Source organism: Pseudopipra pipra, chromosome W, assembly GCF_036250125.1.
Source record: "Pseudopipra pipra isolate bDixPip1 chromosome W, bDixPip1.hap1, whole genome shotgun sequence".
Lineage (NCBI taxonomy): Eukaryota > Metazoa > Chordata > Aves > Passeriformes > Pipridae > Pseudopipra > Pseudopipra pipra.
In genome coordinates, this window is record NC_087580.1 from 26,056,437 (window position 1) to 26,076,913 (window position 20,477).

The 20,477-nt window shown below is 57.0% G+C and overlaps 2 protein-coding genes across 2 annotated transcripts; one reads left to right on the forward strand and one right to left on the reverse strand.

The window, feature by feature from the left end:
• Nucleotides 1-310: 310 nt before the first annotated feature.
• LOC135404928 (maestro heat-like repeat-containing protein family member 7) lies at nt 311-3,768 on the reverse strand (the record flags this gene model as incomplete). Its single annotated transcript, XM_064639659.1, has 11 exons — nt 3,667-3,768; nt 3,334-3,572; nt 2,917-3,064; nt 2,478-2,671; nt 2,252-2,389; nt 1,847-1,961; nt 1,538-1,675; nt 1,151-1,327; nt 868-1,017; nt 608-709; nt 311-406 (listed from the first exon to the last, which is right to left on the reverse strand). Coding segments are annotated over exons 1-11 (1,599 nt in total), but the record flags the coding sequence as incomplete, so codon positions are not given.
• A 13,987-nt stretch (nt 3,769-17,755) lies between these two features.
• LOC135404929 (zinc finger protein 708-like) lies at nt 17,756-19,363 on the forward strand. The gene is made up of 2 exons (XM_064639660.1): nt 17,756-17,762; nt 18,315-19,363. Exons 1-2 carry the CDS (start codon nt 17,756-17,758, stop codon nt 19,361-19,363), a joined length of 1,056 nt encoding a protein of 351 aa, XP_064495730.1.
• The last annotated feature ends 1,114 nt before the right edge of the window (nt 19,364-20,477 follow it).

Here is a 20,477-nt window from a genome sequence, read left to right on the forward strand (position 1 = left end):
TGCTCCTGCTTCATGGACCTGGCGGCGATCCCTGGGAACACAGAGCCTGTCAGGCCCCAGAGGCACAGGTCCCCCGCAGCGGCGCTGCCAGCCCGGCCACACGGCCTCCTGCCCTGGCAGGGCTGAGCCCGGGGCCTTCCCGCATGGGGACGCCCCAGGGCTGGGCTGGCACAGGGCGGCAGCAGGCGCTCGGGGCCACTCGGGGCTCCACATGCCCTGGGCCGCATCCTGCTGCCGCTGCAGCAGCCGGGGCTGGGGCCGAGCTGCAGCGGGGTGGGGAGGGACCCCGGCCTTGTGGCTCACCCAGAAACTTGATGGCCAGCTTTCGCAGGGGCTCCTCTGGGCTCTCCAGGAACGCCAGGGCCTGGCGCACGTACTGGCCCACTTGGCTCCTGTCCTTTTCCAGCTGCAAAGAGCGCCAGGGCATGGAGGGAAGGCTGGGCTCAGGCTCTACCCCTTGGCCGGGCACTCCCTGCCCCCAGCACGGGGCTCCCCTGCCCACAGAGCCCTGAGGCCTGGCCAGCAGCTGCTGGGGCCGGGCTTTGGGGGGAGCGGAGGGCTGGGTGCTCCTGGGAGCCAGGGGCTGGGGCTTTGGGGCCGTCCTTACCAGGCACTCGGGAAACCTCCACGGCTGCTCCATGGTCACCAAGTGCTCAAGATCCCTCCACTTCAGGAACCTGGCTGCACCAAACAGTGCTCTCCGAGAGGCCTGCACAGCAACAGAGAGCGGGCCATGGCACCGCAGCCCAGGGCACAGCACCCGCATCCCTGCACCAAGGCCAGGAGGTGGCTGCAGGCGACCATGGGCCAGGGCAGGAGGCACAGCAGCCTCCTGCCATGGGGACACCAGAGCCCATGAGTCCTCACCTCTGCCACACGCTGGTTCTCATCGTGCCAGTTGAAGTAGAATGGCACCAGACTCAGGTACACGTGTGGCTTTAGGCTCTTGCTCCTCTCTGTCGCTTCCATCAGCTCCCGGAAGAGGAGCATGGAGAGCTGCTGCAGCTGGCTGTGCTCCTGGTGCAAAGGAAGAGGAAAAGACCTCAGCACTGGCTTCTCCAGGCCCACCGGGGCACAGGCCTGAAAAGACACTGGGCCCCAAGTTTCCTGGCAGCACTCAGTGCCCACGATGAGGGGCACAGAGCCTTACGTTGTCAAAGAGTGGCCGCAGCGCCTCAAGCAACTTCAGGGCTATTGGGCTGGATATTTGGATGATTTTCAAGCCCAGCACATTGATGAACACAGTGAGAGTCATCTCAACCGCGTCCGTGTCTGCATCCTGCAGTAGCTCCAGGAGGCTTTCATTCAGGCTCCGGATGCTCTTAGCCTGTGTGGAACACAATGCTGTGGTGCAGCCCCACGCTGCTGCCGCGGGGCCCAGAGGCCAAAGGTGCATCCTAAAGGAGTCGGGCAGCTGAACGGGGAGGAGGAGAGCTGGGAGCAGCTGCCACAGCTGCCAAAGGCCAGCCAAGGCCAAGCTACTGCCTTGCACAACCGCACGCTGCCGGCCCGGCTTCAGCCCCTGCCCCCTGCTCACCATTGAGGGAGCCTTGCTGAGCACCACCAGGCCTCGGAGCGCCAGGCGACGCCTCTCCGGGCACTGACTGCGCAGGTGCCTGGAAATAATCTGCAGGATGCTGGGCCCATATTGTCTGGGGATCAAGCAGTGCAGGACCTGAAAGGCAGGGAGCAGTGACAGGGTGCCCGGCCGGCAGGAGCCCGGACCCGCCCGGGGCTGGGCCCAGGCAGCAGCACAGGGTGCAGGCACCGTCCCGGGCGGCTGCGGCTGTGAGAGGGCAGAGAGGGGGAGGCAGCTGGGCCAGGCAGCGCTCGCCATCAGGCTCACCTCCACCAGGAATGCCAGGGCAGGCAGTTCCCACAGGGGCTCTCCCCTGCTGAGCCGCGGGAGCAGGCTGACGGCAATGCTGCGACCGAAGGAGCAGGAGACATGGCACAGCTCCCTGCAAGGGGGAATAAAGGTGACAGAGACCCTGAGCCAGGTGGGCAAAGCTCTTCTGGGACTGACTCACACAGGCCTGGTCTTTGACCACCAGCCCAGGAGAGGACGTGGGCACTTTGGGAGGTGGCTCCTCCTGTGCAGCTGCCCCTCTCCGCCTTTTCCACTCTGCTCAGCCATCCCTGGCTGCCAAGGCCCTCTGGCCCAGCAGCACGGGCACTGTGAGGGGTGGCCTGTGCACAGGGCAGAAATGACCTGTGGGGGTGTGGGGCAGTGGGGAGAAAGGGCTCTCACCTGGCCAGCAGACCCACTGCATAGTGGTGGCTGTCAGCCTTGAGGAGCATGTCCCAGCCACACTTGCGACCGATCACCATCAACACGTCCTCATCCAGCAGCTGGCGCAGCAGGGCTTTAACAGTCTGCACTGCAAACCTGTGTGCAGAGCACAGCCCAGGTCAGGCACAGAGCCCTGGCCTCAGCCCCAAGGGCGTGGCAGGGAGAGGGGACTGGGATGGAGCACCTGTTGGGGTTGGGGGGAAGGCTGCGCTGCTCCCGGCATCGCCTCCAGAAGGTCTCGACCTCCTCTGACATCTCCTCTGTGCTGATGAAAACTTGGAAGAGCAGAGTCAGAAGGAGGCGCGGGAAATTGTCCTTCACTGCACTTGGGCACCAGGAGTGGGACAGCTGGAGGATCTCCCAGAGTGCCACAGTTGCCTGCCAAAGACAAAGCACCCAGAGACAGCTCTCAGGGCCCAGATGTCCATGTGGCAGGGCCCAAGCGTGGCAGGGACAGGCCAGAGGAGACACAGGGGGATCCCCCAGCCTGGTGTCCCTGAACCTGCCCCTAAGGCAGGCTTGCAGCCCAGTGCCTGGGGCAGGGAGAAGCAGTGGTGAGGGAGGATGGAAAGGCGTCCCAGAGGCAACCTGGGAGCGAGCAGAGGCCAGCTCAAGAAACTCACAGCCAGGGCAAAGACATCCCTCTCATCCCCATCAGAGGTGCGTCTCCTGTGCGCTGGCCAGTATTCCAGCACACAGAAGAGGATCTGCAGCACCGGCTCCTTAGTCCATCTGGAGGAGATGAGCGTCTTCCACATGGTGCGAGCAGCTCTGTGGAGTCACAACTCTGGCTCAGGGGGGTCTGGGACACAGCTCTGTGGCCTGGGCAGCTGCGGGGCCCAGGTGACAGAGCCACGGTGCCTTGTGGGGTAGGGAGGCAGGTTGGCCTCAGGATTGGAGGCTGACATGCCAAAGCTGGCAAAGAGAGGAGCTGGAGTGTCCTGGAAGTCTCCATGTCTCTGGCACACCATTTGGGACAGGCTGTCCAGGGGGATGGGGTCTAAAGGCAGGTGAGCCTTCAAGGCAGGTGGGCCCCATACCTGTCACAGGCTGGGGCAGAGCGCAGCAGGGTCACTGCGACATCCGTGGGGTGTGCCTCAGTCAGCAGGACCAGAGTCTTGTCCAGCCTGTGCTCATCAGATACATTGGACGTGAGCCACTGATGGATGCACCTGACTATGGCCGGCACCTGGAGGGGACACGGGGGACAGTTGGAGAGCTGCCAGAGCCAGTAACTTGCCCAGCTTCCCCCAAGAAGTGCTCCCCTTGCCACCACACTCTGCTGGTCTCAAAGGCTGAGGGGGCCCAGTGCAGCCAGCGTGAGGGGCCACAGCATCCCTGGGGGACTGGAGCCCTGGCCACAGGCTGCTTACTTGCTTTGCTTTGTAGACACCGTTCTCCACAAGCAAATCCAGCAGGGCAGCGCTGGTTTGGGCATTGAAGAGGTCCGAGTTTGCCGTGTCCCCAGTGGCCATGAAAGTGGCCTCTTCACGCCAAATGCACCTGATGAATCTGCAAACCAGCTACAGGAGAAAGGTAAGGAAGAGAGAGGGATGTCCCCTGGAGGGCTGCAACAGCAGTGCTGGGCTGAGCAGTGAGAGCAGGCCCAGCCCAGGCGGGGATGGCTGCAGGTACCTGTGCTGCCCTGCGAAAGCGGCCACGGGCACGGAGCTGCTCTTCTGTCCGCTCCTGGCCTGCATCTGGCAAAGAGCGAGCGTGCTCAGAGCTGAGGGTGTGTGGGAGAGGCCGGAGAACACAGCCCAGGCCTGGGCTCCAGGAGCAGGCAGGGCCAGCCCCGGGATGCCCAGTGGATGGAGCACGACTGCCGGGAGATCAGCCCCGGCCCCTCTGCCCCCCTCCCTTTCCCTGGGCATGTCCAGAGGGGATGGGCAGGATGAGACCAAGGGGGCTGCAGCCACCAGCCCTGTGGCCCAGCTCCAGCACTCACCCTCCTGCGGGGGCTGCACCTGCTGCACCTCTTCAGGCTGCTGTGCTGGAGCAGCCCTAGGGCTTTCCTCCTTCTCCTCCTCCTTCACCCAGGCCAGCTTGGGCACCGTGGGGGGTCTCTGCTGCATGTCTCCGTCTGGTGTTATGGCTACCTGCAGCAGAGATGCCATGGAAAAGCTTTGGCTCCCCAAGTCCTGCAGTCGTGCCTTGAAGGCAGCTGCAAGAGAGAAGCCTGGGAAATGCCTCGCCTCATCCAGTCCCACTGTCTGGCCTCGAGGGCACCTGCCCCAGGGACTGGAGATGCCTTGAGCAGCCCCAGGTCCCCAGGTCCCACAGTCTGGCCTGGAGGATGCACAGGGGAGAGGTGGAGAGCTGCCAGAGTGAGCAACTTGCCCAGCTTTCCCCGAGAAATGCTTCCCTTCCCAGCACACTGTGCCAGCGTCAAAGGCTGAGGGGGCCCAGCGCACCCAGCTTGGGGGGCCACAGGCTGCTTACTTCAGCAGAGACAGCTCTCTCCTCAAGAAACTCCAGGCTGGGGGTATCGGCCAGGCGCTGAACAGGCGCGGCGTCAGTGCTCGCCACGCCCTCCATCGTTGTGGCGTCGACCTCCTCCGTGAGACCAGGCAGCACAGAGTCACAGTGTGACACATCATCAGTGGACGTGGTGTCCCAGTGGGTTGTGTGATCACTGGTTGCGGTGTCACACTTTGCTGGGACAGCAGTCGACGCGGTGCTGACATCAGGATTTGTCAGCTGGGTCGGGATGGTGTCAGGCTGGGCCTGGACATCAGCTGGTGTGATCCTGGCCTTTCTACGCCGACTGCCCATGAATTTCATAAATGTCTGCAGGAGAAAGAAGGGCAGGGAAGGGAGGGATATCCCCTGGAGGGCCGCGACAGCGGTGCTGGGCTGAGCAGTGAGAGCAGGCCCAGCCCAGGCGGGGATGGCTGCAGGTACCTGTGCTGCCCTGCGGAAGCGGCCACGGGCACGGAGCTGCTCTTCTGTCCGCTCCTGGCCTGCATCTGGCAAAGAGCGAGCGTGCTCAGAGCTGAGGGTGTGCGGGAGAGGCCGGAGAACAGAGCCCAGGCCTGGGCTCCAGGAGCAGGCAGGGCCAGCCCCGGGATGCCCAGTGGATGGAGCACGGCTGCCAGGAGATCAGCCCTGGCCCCTCTGCCCCCCTCTCTTTCCCTGGGCGTGTCCAGAGCGGATGGGACATGATGAGGCCAAGGGGGCTGCAGCCACCAGCCCTGTGGCCCAGCTCCAGCACTCACCCTCCTGCGGGGGCTGCACCTGCTGCACCTCTTCAGGCTGCTGTGCTGGAGCAGCCCCAGGGCTTTCCTCCTCCTTCTTCCTCCGGAACAGCCTGAGCAGGCTGAAGCGTCTCCCTGCCATGCCACAGTCTGGTGTCCAGGGCACCTGCAAGAGAGAAAGAGAACCTCGGAGAAACTCCGGGCCCTAAGTCCTGCAGAATGGCCTTGAGGCCACCTGCCGCAGGGATTGGAGACACCTCAGAGAAGCTCCAGGTCTCCAAGTCCTGCAAAAGGGTCTTAAGATCCCCTGCCACAGGGCTTAGAGATACCTCGGAGAAACTCCGGGTCTCCAAGTCCTGCAAAAGGGTCTCAAGGGCACCTGCCACAGGGATTAGAGACACCTCGGAGAAACTCCGGGTCTCCAAATCCTGTGGAAATGCCTCGAGGTCACCTGAAAGAGAGAAAATCCTCTAAAACGCTCCGGGTCAGCAAGGCACGAGTTGGCTGCGCGGGGGCTCCGCACAGCACCGCTCTGTCCCGTCCTGTCCCGTCGCCTGCTCCGAGGAGCACTGTTGACACTGGGGCCGTGTCACCAGCAGCACCTCTGTCACCGCGGGTCATAAAGGGCCCTTGGACACCCTGCCCCCTTCCATCCCACCGGCCGTGCCCAGCGTGTCACAAAGGGCCCTGGGACACAGTGCCACGTGGCCTGGGGCCTCCCCCAGCCCCGCCAACCTGCCCCACCTTGGAGGGAATCCGCTCTCTGAAGTATCTAATCTGGCTGGACCTGAACTGTAGGAACGGCTCAAGAAATGAGCAAACACTCCCCTCCTGTGCCTGCTCAGGCAGCACAAGGAGCCCCCTCGGCCGCCGACTCAGTCGCAGCAGGAAGGGCACGGGGCCTCCCACACAAGCTGGCACGGCCTCCTTGGGAGAAGTGCTGGCTGGTGGCCATCCTAAACAGGGGGGCTGACACCGAGAAGGAAGGTGTGGGCAAGGGCACCAATGCTGTTGGGAGCCCTTTGGCCAGGGCTGCACCCAAATCAGCAGCTCTGGCAAGTCCTGGCCAGAGGAGACCTGCCACTGCCCCGAGTCCTGGCAAGGGTGCTGCCCGTCTCCTGCCCCAAAGAGCTGCGCCCCCATGTATTAGTTCATTTGAATACATGCCCGGAATAAAGACAAGTACAACAGGCATTCAAACAGTACAAAAAATCTTTTATTGCAGTGAGAATAAAAACTAGCAAAGAGAATCAAAAGCTAAAAAAGAATACAAAATAACTGCTTTATCGGTTGGCATTCATACGATACTATGAACAGCTTTTATTATAGTATTAACTAGTAATAAGGGAATAAAAGGAACATTTAAAGGATATTAAAACAATACTACGAGTGGCTTTTAATACAATATTAACTAGTAAAAAGGGAATTAAAAGGATATTAAAAAAGGATATAAAACAGTGGCTTTCTCAGTTGCTTCCTGTCAATAAACTGTGCTTACCCACACAGACAGGCCAGGGCTGCCAGGATCTGCAGCAGCTGGTCGGTGCCTGTGCTTAGCGGGCGTCCCGGTGGAACAACACAGTCTCCATGGCAGGATGAGGATCGCTCACCCCAGCAGTCCTGACACCCCATTTTATCAGCTCTACATTGCACCACGTAGGGCCAGTACCCAGTATAAGGTGATGCCTGAGTGGCAGCCAAACCCTGCCTGTTCATCACCTGATAGCAACAGTCTGTGCGTGCCCTGCTGTAGGGCAAGGGGCCAGCGACCCCTGCCCACAGAATCTTCCTCCCATCATCATCTTTCTCACCCCTATGTATGACCTCTACCACTGTGTTTCAGGGGTAGATGTATCTATCTTGCAATACGTAGCAAAACCAAGGAAGAACTCAGCTCTGATAATAGGGGATATCAAACTGACTTGCTAAAAAGCACAATGGACCTTACAATTCGCTTGTGCCATGAAGTTACATTGTACCATACTCTGGCTGGTTTCACATCCTAATATGATTCCTTTCTCACGCCTCTATGCTCCATTGATCATCTAATCCAAAAGTACCCCCCTTACAGACATGAAACAGTTTAAAGTCCTGTAGATGTAGAGATGAAAAAGTCATATCTAAAATGTAGTGCTAGCTTGTTCCTAAGCATTTCCAAAATTCCTTCCCAGCAGGTGCCAGGATGGGTGGGCAGGAGGTGACTTGCTTTATTCAGACCATTCTTGTACCTGTGACTGCTGCTCTTTCACCCCTTTCCCCCTAATTCTGGGTTGGTTTCTAGAGCTGTTTTTGAAAGAAACACTTTTTTCAATCTCACACGTGAATATTTTCAAAGAAATACAAGATGTGAAAATCTAGTAAAACCAACACTTAACAAAATGGTGAAATCACACTCCTTCATGTACTCTGAGCACTCTGCTACTGACAGTTTGTGTAGTTCTCCATATACTGGAAATGTAACTAAGGATCAAGCAATTTTCTCTGTATTCTTTATTTCCTTTTAAATTTTTTTTCTGTCATCAAATTGGGTGCAGGATTTGGTCCTGTCTTTGTGGAGGATGAATGCCACTGTCTTTTTATGTTTGATATTTTATTACTTAGGGGGACTGTCAGTGGGAGAAGTGGTGGGAAGGATCCTCCACTCAGGGGGTGGAGCTTCAGCTTCTAAAGAAGGCTGTACCTACTCAAAGAGCTGCAACTCAGGATTTCTCCTGGCCTTCCAGAACTTTTCATTTAGCCAGCTGAGAGTGCCCAGGGCACAGCCAGGTTAATGTTTAACTCTTCCAACACTGGGCTCATCCCGAGGATATCCTGTCATCCTGAGAAGGAGGAAGGGAGATGCTGTGCCTATTCCCTAGGGCTGGGCAGGAAGCAAAATCTTCAAAGCCGTGGCCCTTCTGAAGGAGTTGATCTTGTGTTATTCCTCAGTAGTCAGCACTGAAAATTCTGTATCTGAGACACTGAATGAAAAGGAGAGTTGCTGAGAGGCTTGTTTGGGGGAGAGTGTTTTTTTGGTTTGTTTTTGTGGGGGTCTTTTAGTGCCAGATGAAGGTTGGATCATGAAAATCAGTCTTGTTACAGACAAAAAATTGTAAAGGCATTTAAACGCTTTCAGTCACTGTGACCATTTTCCTTTCTTTTACTTTCTCACCCCTTGCAAATCAGAGACAGTTCCTAGAGGACAGGAGAATAAAATAAACAAAACAAGAAATTATTTTTCTACTCTTGAGGGCTTTGTCAGGTCTGTTTTGAATGCATTTGAATCCTGCTGCTTCCATGCTCTTTTTCAAGTAGCACCAGATAAATACCTGTGAACTGCTGAGATGAGAGTGATCATTCTTACTTCACAAAAGGTTTCTCTTTTTTTTTCCTATCCTGTGTCCCTTTTGTGTTCTGTGCTATGGAGTGACAATATTTTTGTTCTAAGCTAATTCACTGCTGCTGTTTTGGGTACAACTAATGTCAAGCAGCAAACCTGTAACATGCCAGAAACAGGCTACAGTGTGTTGAAGACACAGTTTATGTTTGGTTGTGTGTAAATACAGAGAGTTAGTTGGGTTTATCTGATAGCCTGGCAGAAGGAGAGAGGAGCAGGACAAACTGTTTTCAGTAACTGTGCTGTTCAGACACCTGATAAGATGGAGAGTGCTTTGGAACTACTGATATGCTTTGAATAAGAAAAGAATAATCAGGTCCATTGGCACTGGCTTATCAGGAAGGAAGTAAAATGCCAGCACTTTTACATGAGCAAAAGGAAATGTTTTAGACACTTTGGGCCATTTTCCCATTGAAATTAAATAGCAGGGTGCTTTTGAGTGTGCTGTAAGGAGTGGAAGGATTTATTACCTTGACAGAATGACAGGTGAATGGGTTCAGAGAGGAGTCCTCAGCAACAGTAACACCTCTTTGGATAAGTGGCCACATCTATTCCTGCTTTTGGTAGAGATTCAGGAATTCTCTCCTTTCTTTCTCCCTGAAGTGAAGTGGCTCACTTACAATGTGCAGTTTTTCAGAGTGTAACACACTTGTGCATTTTGTAATATCCTGGCAGCATGTTTGATATTGGGGGTGTAACAGGCTGTTCATAAAATAATGCTGGATCATTGACTGGTGTGTCCTCTGCCTTCAGTCCCTGGGTATTTTCAGGTTCCAAAAAGAATATATCTCAGCCTGTGCTGGGAAGGGAAGGTGTGATTCACCATTAACTTACCCCAGCAGGCATGAAACATGCTCAGATGCACTATTATCTTCTCAAAGTTGACTGATTTTTATTTCTGTACCTGTTCAAAATTTATTTCTAGGTTCTTTCACATGCTTACAATTAATTTGGGGATATTCAAATTCGATGAATGATAGTGCAGGAACATATTTGATTGATTTTGGATTCTAATTGATTCCTGCCAATGAGATCCCTGTGACACTCTGAAATCAATGATATGTGAGTCAACCAAGGCACCACTGTTCTGTACATTAGGTAGCAGTCGGGAATTTAAGAAATTAAATGTTCACAAGGTATAAATGGAGAAAATGTTTAGATTTCAATAGCCCTTTGTTTGGCATTTATTCACCCAAATATGTTTCTCGGGAAAGTTAGTTTTCCAAAGGGCAGGCTTTCAGTAAAAGAAAGGTCATTGATTTAAGGTTTATTAAATTTTAGCTAAAAACAACAGGCTCCATTTGGGTGTAAAATAATTTAAGTATTTCCTGCAGGCAGCCTTCATGCTTTAGAGCTGTTGCTTAAAGGTTTCATTCTTCTCTGAAGATGTCAACTGTAAATATAAAATGCCTCACTGAAAATGGAATGGTTCAAAGATTCTAACTGAAACAAAAATTCCTGCCTGAGGAAAGCACTATAATCAAAAGAAAGTGGTCTTCACTTTTTTTTTTCCTGTGGAGGCTGCACTTGAAAAGAGTGCTTCAAGGCAGCAGGGTTGGTAGGAAATGCCAGATTTTATTTATTTATTTACCTACTCTCCCCCACAGATGATGATAGTCCAGCTTTGGAATCAGCAACACACTTCAGCCACTAATACAAGGCAATATGTGAGCTGCTGCCGCTTCCAAAATGCAGTATCCTGGCATTTCAGTCAACTTTATAATCTGGCAAAAACCCACTTGGCAATATTAAAATCTAGCTTCTAAAGCACTTTTATTTCTGAAAGCTTTTGATGTCTTTTTATATCTTTTTAGCATATATTAAATTTCTTGGGAGCAGTGGCCAGGATGTTCACTTGATGGATGACTGGAATGGGGAATCTCCCAACAACCCCTGCTTTTTTTTTCCCTCCCCTTTCATTTTAAAAAGAGGTGTGATAACTGTGCATTAGGTAATGCTGGAACATGAATCCTGCAAATGCAGCTGTTTGACAACATTAAGGTGGGGGGTTTGTACCATTGGTAGGTAAGTTAGCAGAGATTTTCCAAGCTGAGAAGGACAGCCTGCTGCCAAGCTCTGGCATCTCTCTTAAGAAACCTTTTGCTTCAAGGATGCCCTGAGGAAAATGATGACTGGATGCTTTTCTGAAGGCACAAAGGGCCTGTTTTCTCTTCCATAGCATTCAGAATGGGACTCATTGTTCCAGCCTGCCTGCTCAGGGTTTTGTGGTGCTGGGTTAAGGGTTTCATGTGGTTTTTCTCCTGGGATAAAGTTGTGTCCAGTGAATATTGATTATTCATCCCATGTCTAGGTCACTGTCTACATCTTGAATTTGACCCAGAGCCTGTGTAAATGAGGAATGCATTGAAACAAAGTCAAGGATCCTTCAGTGGCTTGTTTTTGTGAGTTCAGTCTTCTGAGACCTCTGATGAGTCTGGCAGGGCAGTGCCTGTGTGCAGAGGGGCAGGGAAAGAGAGTCCCAGCACAGCAGCAGTGCCAGGGAGCAGCAGCATTTGGCCTGTTGAGAGCTGCTCTTTTTCTCCTGCCCCCCTCCCCTTCTGGGCCTCGGCTGAGGCCTCAGTGCTCTGGGCCTTGGTCCCTGGGCTGGGCTGGGTCAGTCCTGTGGCCATGGCACTGCTGGCATGAGCTGGGCTCCACTGCACTCTTTCCACCACACAAGGGGCTCCATTTGCTCCGGGCACAGCCTGAAGCCTCAGCTCTTCTTCTCCAGGGCTCTCAAGAACAAGGCCAAGGAGCAGACTCTCCAGAGGGTCCTTGCCTTGCTGGTTTCTCCCTGGAGTCCGTGTGCTGCCCTCAGGGTCCCACTGTGGGGGCTGGAGGGGCTGAGGCTGCTGCAGCTGGTGCTGGTGGTGGCCAGTGCCCCTGGAGATGGCAAATGGGGCCTGAGGAGCCCGGGGCCGATTCTCTGCTGCTGTGCTGGGGAGCGGGGCTGGCCCTGGGGCTGCAGGAGCTGCCTGAGCTGAGGATGTGCTGAGCATTGCAGACCCAGAGGGCCTGTCCCTGAGCTCCAGGGCCTCCATGTCCTGCTGCAGGGCCAGACCTGAGTGTGCTGCTCTGCTGGGCAGGGGCAGGGGCAGGGAGATGGGGGGACCAGGGAGGGGCTGGGCTGGGCAGTGCCAGGGAGGGGAAAACCCCAATGTTGAGCTGCAGTGTGTGAGTGGGCAGGGTGGGGGCTCTGCAGGGCTGGGGCACCTCTGGAGTCAGCATTTCCTTTGGCAGCACACCTTATCTCAGACCAGACAGTTTTCCAATGTTGGCTTTCCCCCCTCTTTCCCAAGGTTTTCTTTTTTGTTTTTTGTTCCCCTGAGGGGAAAAGGGGGAATAGAAGCACATGCTGATCTCTGTTTTTATCTGTATACAAAAGGGAGCTGGGGTGGGGAGGGAGGGGGGAAACAAAGCGATTTCTCCCTCTATTCTCTCTCTTTTATCCCATTCCCGCCTCCCTCGCCACACCCCGGGCGACTGTTTCACCGCCGCCCCTCCTCGCCCGTCCCGCGGGGCAGCTCTTTCAGCTCCGGGGCGGCGGAGACTCCCCCGGCGCGGCCCTTTGGTTTTCCTTGGTTTATTCTCCGGAGCTGATTCCGTTCCGAGCTCGCCCCCCCTCTCTGGCGACCCCCGCCAGGGCCCGTCCCGGGGCGGCTCCTTCAGTGCCACGGGCGGCGGGGACCCCTCGGGGCGGCTCCCCCAGGGCCCCGCCCGCCGCCGCCGCTCCCCGGGGCCCTCCCCGCTTCCTGCCGGGATCGGACACCGCCGGCGGCCCCGGCCCTGCCGGGCTCCATCAGCCTGAGCAATTGCTGCCAAGGAGGGGCCGGGGGCTTCCTCTTGGCCTTCGTCTCCCTGGCGCTGGGGCTCGGCTTCTACCTGCGCCAGAAGGTGAGGGGGGTCCCAGGGGGTCGTGTGTCCCCCCAGAGCGTCTGTGCCCCCCGGGGACCCCCCACCCCGGTGTCACCCCCTTTTCTCTCCCTACAGAGCTCCTGAGCCGGCGGCGGCCGCAGCCCCTCCCCGGGGCCTCGGGCCCAGCCTGGACCCCCCTTGTCCCTGTGAGGATTTTGGGGGGGTCGTGTGTCCCCCCCTCCCCTGCTGTCACTCCTGATCCCAGGAAAGCTTCCCAGTTCTCCCCAGTCCCGGTTATTGGGGGGCAGTGGGGAAGGGGCTTGGGGGAATCCCAAGGGTTGTAGCCGAGTTTGGGGGGGGCAGAACAGGCCCCGGGATGGATCGGGAATGGGGACCCCCCTGTGTTCCCCCCTGTCAGCCCGCTCTGGGGGGGCTCTGGGAGGGAACTAACCCCTCAATAAGGCACCCAGCACACTTAGAAAGGTGCTGGGCACCCCCTAAACCTCCACACAGGCTCTGCAGGACTGCCTAAACATACTCAGAGCCCACTCAGGACCCCACCCAACCCCTTCTCTGGGGGGACTTCTCTGGGCACTGGTGGTGCTGGGAGCCCTCCTGGCTGCGGGCGAGGAGCTCTCGGGTGAGTGGGGGGTGGGAAGGGGGCGGTCAGTGGGAAAAGGGGGGTCAGAGGGGACAGAAGGGGTGGTGGGACCCCAAACTGAGTGGGAGGGGAGTGGGACCCCCCAAAAGTGGAGGGAGGAGGGGCACTGAGGATGCCCTCTGGAGCCCTGTCAGAGCCCTGACACTTCTGGGGTGACTCCAGGAACAGCCTTCACTGGCCCAGGGACATTCATCTCCCCAGCCTCACACACATCCCCTGCAAATGGCCCTGTCTCCTCCATCACCCTCCTCTGCCTTTCTGGCCTGGCCCTTTCATTCCACACCAGCAAAGCAGCCTGGGCACCATCTCACCGGGGCACTCAGAGGGCTTCTGTGAGCAGCAGTGGCAGATTTCTCTGGAAGGTGCATTTGTCCCCTGTCCCATGGCACAGCTCAGAGTGTGAAAACACTCCCAGGCACACACATCCTGGAGAGCTTTTTGAAGACAAAAATAGGGAGAGGAAGAAGAAAAGAGGCAAAATTAGAGAGATGAAAGGTGCCCCAAAAATCAGGAGCTTCCTCTGAGCCAGGTTTCCATAACTGAATCACTGATGGGATATTTACTTTGATAAGTAGCTGCACAAAACTATTCATGTACAAAATGAAAGAATCAGCTTAATATATTATATAGAAGGTGTTGTCAATGAAAACAAGTGGAGAAAAATTGTTGAGATTAAAAAAAAAAAAAAATCAAAGGTCTGTCAATGCTGGCCAGGAAGCCTTCAGCAATTATCAAGAGTTCTGTTGTGCAGAGGTTTCAAGTGTCTCCTAAATTCCACACTCGTGGCTTCAGGCCATGACTTGCCAGAGCAGTCCCAGAGCTGGCCACTGCCCAGAGATGCCCTGGGGCAGCTCCAGTGCCCAAGTGGGACAAGTGGCCCAGGGTGTGTGGGAGCCCTTTGGAGCAGGAGCTGTTGGGCAGGAAGGGCCCATCTGGGGAGGGTCAGGGAATCCCCCCCTGCAGCCCTGCTGCCCAGGCTGAGGAGGGTCCTCTCCAGCCCACAGCCCATCGTGTGCCCTTGGGGGCTGCGCTGCCGGGGCTGTTCCCGGGCACTGACTGGGGAATCTCCCGGGGTGCCCCGCGCGAGGCGGGGGCGGGGCGGAGGGCGGGCAGGGGGCGTGGCCGCGCGCTGATTGGCTGCGGCGGGGGTGTCTCCGTGCGAAGCGCGCGAAGGGCGCCATCTTTGGCGCGTGGGGGATTCGGGGGCGGCGGCCCCGGGAAAAGCTGCGCTTGGGTGTGTGAGCTGGGGGGGTCTGCGGGGGGAGCGGGGTCTGGGGATCCCCTCGGGGGCTGCGGGGAGCGCGGCTGGGGGTGGAAAGGCTGGAGGGCTCGGGAGGGCTTAGCAGAGGAGTTCAGGGGTTCCCGAGGAGATTTTGAGGGGTCCCTGAGGGGGTTCGGTGTCCTGAGGGGACTCCCTGAAGGAGTTTAAGAGTCTCTCAGGGAGTTTGTGTTTCTGAGGAGATTGGGGGTTCACAGGTGGGCTTGGGGGATCTCTGAGGGGGTTTGGGGGTCCTGGGTGGGTTTTGCAGGGATGTTTGCAGCAGTTTCTGGGGTCTCTAGGTGGTTACAGACGGCTTTGAGTCTCCCTTAGAGGGACTGGGGGGTCCCTGAATGGGCTGGGGGGGTCCCAAGTGTGTTTTGTGGGTCACTGAGAGGGTTTAGGGGGTCCAGGGTGGGGGGATGAGGTCTCTTAGGGGATTTGAGGAGACCTTGAGGAGGTTTCAATGGGTAGAGGGGTGGATTTCTGAGGGGATTTCAGGGGTTTTGAGGGGATTTTGTGGAGTCCCCTAAAGCCCAGCAGTGGGTTCGAGGGGTCCCTCAGCCCCCAGGGGAGAGGTCCTAGGGATGCCCCCCAAAATCGGAGGGGGGAGATATACTACATCCGGGTAAGGGGATCCCAGTGCCCCCAGTATATCCCAATAACCTTCCAGTGACCCTCAGGATGGCCCAGTAACCCCCCAGTGACCACCCAATGTATCCCACTGAGCACCCAGTTGGCCCCAGTTTGGCCCAGTAACCTCACAGTGTCCCCCCTGTGTGTCCTGATAATCCCCCAGTGACTCCCCAGTTGTCTGCCAGTGCCCCCCCAGTGTGCCCCAGTTCGCTCCCAGTCCCTGCCAGTGCCCCCTGGTTCCCCGCAGTGTGTCCCATATCCCCCAGTAAACACCCAGTGCCACCCAAAGCCCCCCGACTGTCCCCAGTGTGTCCCCAGGTGCCCTTGGCCTTTCTGTGAACATGGCAGGGAGGGGGAATGTTTTTGGTGTCAGAGGGTCCAGGGTGGGCTCCTGGGGTGAGATGGAAGGTTGGGGACATCAGGGATGGGGTTTGGGGACAGTGGAATTGGGGGAATTATGGCCATGGAGAGGCCCTGGGGACATTGGAGACACCAAGGGGGTCTCAGGGATTTAAGGGGGGAATTAGGGACACCAAGAAGGTCTTGGGAACCCCGGGGGGTCTCAGGACTCACCTGCTCTTGGTGCTGCCCCTCCTCTTTCCCCCTAGACATCATTAACCCCCCCAAATGTCTCCCAACTCCCATTTTCTTTTAATCCCCTCCCCGTACAGATCCCTTTGACCTCCCAAGACCCCTTTTAACTCCCCTAAATGAACCCAAAGCACCCCAAAACTCCCCAAATTCCTATCCAACCCCCCCCTAGATCCCCTGAAATCTCCCCCAGCCCCGCCTCAAATCCCTTCCAACTTCCCCCCCAAAGAGGGATCACCCGGCACCCTGGGACAGGAACACAGTGGGCTGTACTGGGGGCACTGGGCTGTACTGGGAAGGCAGTGGTGGGGGCTCAGATGTCCCAGGACAACGTGGCCCAGCTCCAGGAGAGATCTGGGGAGCAGTGAGGAGGTACTGGTCTGTCCTGGTCTGTCCTGGTCTGTACTGGTCTGTCCTGGTCTGTACCCCCAATCCCCAAAGCCCCTCCCCAGCTCCGCCGGGACCCTCCTGGACCCCAAAGCCCCCCAGGCCCCCCCAGGCCCCTGACTTGGTCCTGCTGCCCCTTGAGCATCTGCAGCTGCTGCAGAACCAGGCATTTCATCAGCAAATGTGCAGGTGACCCCAAGCTGGGGGTGTGTTGATGTGCTGGAAGGCAGGAGGGCTCTGCAGAGGGACCTGGCCCAGCTGGATCCATGGGCTGATTGCAAGGGGATGAGGTTCCAGCAGGCCAAGGGCCGGGTCCTGCCCTTTGGCCACAAGAAGCCCCGTCAGCCCCCCGGGCTGGGGCCAGAGTGTCTGGAGAGCAGGCAGGCAGAAAGGGAGCTGGGAGTGTGGATGGACAGGAAGCTGAAGAGGAGGCAGAATGTGGCCAGGTGGCCAAGAGGGCCAATGGCTGGTGGCCTGGCTGAGGAAGAGTGTGTCAGCAGGAGCAGGGAAGTGATTGTTGGGCTGGAGTGAGCGCTGGTGAGGCCACCCCTGGAGTGCTGTGTCCAGCTCTGGGCCCTGAGTTGAGGAAGGCCCTGGAGGGGCTGGAGCAGGTGCAGAGAAGAGCAGCGAGGCTGGGGAAGGGAGTGGAGCACAAGTGGTGTGAGGAGAGGCTGAGGGAGCTGGGGGTGTTGAGGCTGGAGAAGAGGAGGCTCAGGGGAGACCTCCTGACTGTCTGCAAGTCCCTGCCAGGAGGTTGGAGCCAGGTGGGGGTGGGGCTGTTCTGCCAGGAAGCAGCAGTAGGACAAGAGGGCTGGGTCTTGAGCTGTGCCAAGGGAGGTTTAGGTTGGATATTAGGAAGCAATTTTGTACAGAGAGAAGTGAAAAGAGCGGGTGGGACCCCCAAAGGGAGCTTGAGGGGCGGTGGGTCACCCCTAAAGGGAGCTGGGGGGAGCCGGGGTTTTGGGGGCTGATGGGAAAGGGGTGAGACAGGGGGTAAGAGGAGGGGGGAGAGCGGGAGTGGGATTGTTGGGGTGCCTCAGTGTCCCCATGCCTTGATCCCTGGAGTGTGTGGGAGGCTGGAGAGAGGGAGGAGCTTCAAGAGCCTGGAGAGGGGGGGCACGGAAAAGGGGAAGTCTGGACAGTGGGGACCCCTGGGATCCCCTAGGACAACAAAGTGCAGAACCTGGAGAGGGGGAATGTCTGGGAATGCGGCATCCCGAAGGCGAGAGTCAGAGGAGAAGGGACCCCTGGGACCCCCAACACTCCCAGCATCCCTAAGTGGGACCCCAAGCATCCCCAGAGGGGGGAAACCAGAGAAGGGGAACTCTTAGGAGAATTTTTTTGGGCTAATCTTCATATTTTAGAGTATTTTTTAGCTGAATGTCAACTTTTTGCGGGCAGGAGTCTTCTCACTATTTCTGAAGAGCTTTTGCCTGAATCTCGATGATTTGGGGTTTTCTGGACTTAATGTTGGTGTTTTGGAGGTTTATATGGTCACAGGATGCCCGGTGAGTTCTAGAGATGGACTTGGGCAGGAGGAACCCCCAAGCCAACGCACTCAGCCCTTGTTTTCCCCCCATCAGGATTTGTCCTTCCCAAAGCTTGGGAGGATGGAGGAGGAGGCTGCGAGGAAGAGGAAGATGCCTTGGGCCCCCCAGGCAGGTGAGGAGGAAGTCAGTGTCCCTTTGGGCGGGTGTTGTGCTGGCTCTGTCAGCCGAGCATGGCCCCGGCTGCAGGACAACCCCGCTGGCGCCGCCGTCCTGCCGGGGCCGGAGTTGGGGGGATGTCCTTGGCCTTCCCTGTGGGCCGGAGGCAAATCCCCTGCCTGTCCTTCTTGCTTCCTGCCCCAGGCCCCGAGCTGAGGACGGAGAGCCCGGAGGACAAATCCCCCCGTGAGACCCTGGTGGGAGAGGCCGTTTTGAAGGGCTCCACGGTGCAGGAAGGCAGCGGGGAGGAAAAGGGCCGGAGATCCCCCCGCAGGAGGGGCTCCAAAGCCATCCCAGGGTGCTCTGAGGAGGAAGGACACAGCCTGTGCCGGGAAGGCGGCCGGAGCTTGAGGGGGAGCTCTGAGCTGGTGATCCCTGAGCAGCCTCCCAGCAGGGAGAAACCCTTCAGGTGTTTGGAATGTGGGAAGAGCTTTAGGAGGAGCACCAACCTCCTCACCCACCAGCACATCCACACTGGAGAACATCCTTACACGTGTGGTCAATGTGGAAAGAGCTTCAGGAGCAACACCACTCTGATCCAGCACCAGATTATCCACAGTGCGGAAAGGCCTTACAGATGTGGGGAGTGTGGGAAGAGCTTCAGGCAGAGCTCCAGCCTCTGCATCCACCAGCGCATCCACACTGGGGAACGGCCCTACATGTGTGGGGAATGTGGGAAGAGCTTCACTGACAGCTCCAACCTGATCCGACACCAGCGTATCCACACCATGGAACGGCCCCACACGTGTGGGGAATGTGGGAAGAGCTTCATGCGAAAATACCACCTCTTCACCCACCAGCGCTTGCACACTGGGGAACGGCCCCACACGTGTGGGGAGTGTGGGAAGAGCTTCAATGACAGCTCTGGCCTCCATGTGCACCGTCGCATTCACACCGGGGAACGGCCCTACAAGTGTGTTGAGTGTGGGGAAAGCTTCAGGACCAGCTCCAGCCTCCGCTCTCACCATCTCATCCACAGCGGGGATCGGCCCTACAAGTGCTTGGAATGTGGGAAGGGGTTTCAGACCAGCTCAGATCTCTTGAAGCACAAGCCGACACACACAGGGGAGTGGGCCTTCCACTGCACCTACTGCGGGAAGGGCTTCAACCGGAACTCCACCCTTGTCACCCACCGGCGCATCCACACTGGAGAGAGGCCCTACAAGTGTGGGGAGTGTGGGAAAAGGTTTAAACGCAGCTCACATGTCATCCAGCACCAGCGGACACACACGGATGAGAGGCCCTTCCGCTGCACCGACTGTGGGAAGGGCTTCAACCAGAACTCCGCCCTCGTCACCCACCGGCGCATCCACACCGGGGAGAGGCCCTACAAGTGTGAGGAGTGTGGGAAAAGCTTCACCGACAGCTCTGGCTTGACCAAACACCAACGGACCCACCGGTAAGGGAAGCCCCGACTGCGGGAAGAACAGTCGCTGCTTCCACCATGAATGAACCCCCTGATGGTGAGGCAACCCCTGGAGTCCAGTGACTGTCAGTCCATCCCTTTTGACCACAAAGGGCCAGTCCCCTTTCACAGGGGCAGGTTCTTCCAACAGAACCCTTCCTGGGGGGTGTGTCGAGATTCCTGCCTTGGCTGGGGACCGCCTATGGTCCCTCCTGGAGGTTGAGAGCAGAGATCTCCTCACCAGTGTTGGTGTGGGGGAGTTCCATCCATCTCTAATTAACAATCATTGCTTTTGTGCCAGCTTGAGTAGAATTGCTTCAACAATTGCTTTAGTGTAGAGCACTGTCCTACCTTATCCTGTACTCCTGGTAGTTTTAGTGTTTCTATTGTGCAGTAAATAATTCTGATGAAGATCTTTCGTCTGACCATTTGGAACCCTAGATAATTCATTTCTATCAATAAATATGATTTTCCATCATTAAAAACTGGGAAAAAAAAGTGTTTCAGTCCCACCTCTGTAATTTTTCTAAACTGCCACTGTTGGCATAAAGCAAGGCTGAGATTGGATCCAGCAGCCCCCAGCACCCCACAGTAAGTTGGGAGGTCAGGGGGGCTAGCCCCCTTTTGCCAACCCCCTTGTGCCCAAAGACCTCCATGGGACTGTTGGACCCACCAGACCACCTCCCCTTTTCCACCCTTCTCCCTGTTCCTTCCACCTTTTCATGGTCCCCTCATCCCCAGCCCCCGCTTTGATCACTTTAGGGGTCCTAACCCCTACTTTTTCCCCCCTCTCTCACCACTTCCATATCATCCCTCTAATTCCCCAGCCCTCTCATGCTCAGTTTGGGGTCCCACCACCCCTTTATCCCCTCTGACCCCCACTTTTCCCACTGACCGTCCCCTTCCCACCCCCCGCTCACCCGAGAGCTCCTCGCCCGCAGCCGGGGGGGCTCCCAGCACCACCAGTGCCCAGAGAAGTCCCCCCAGAGAAGGGGTTGGGTGGGGTCTTGGGTGGGCTTTGAGTATGTTTAGGCAGTCCTGCAGAGCCTGTGTGGAGGTTTAGGGGGTTCCCAGCACCTTTCAAAGTGTGCTGGGTGCCTTATTGAGGGCTT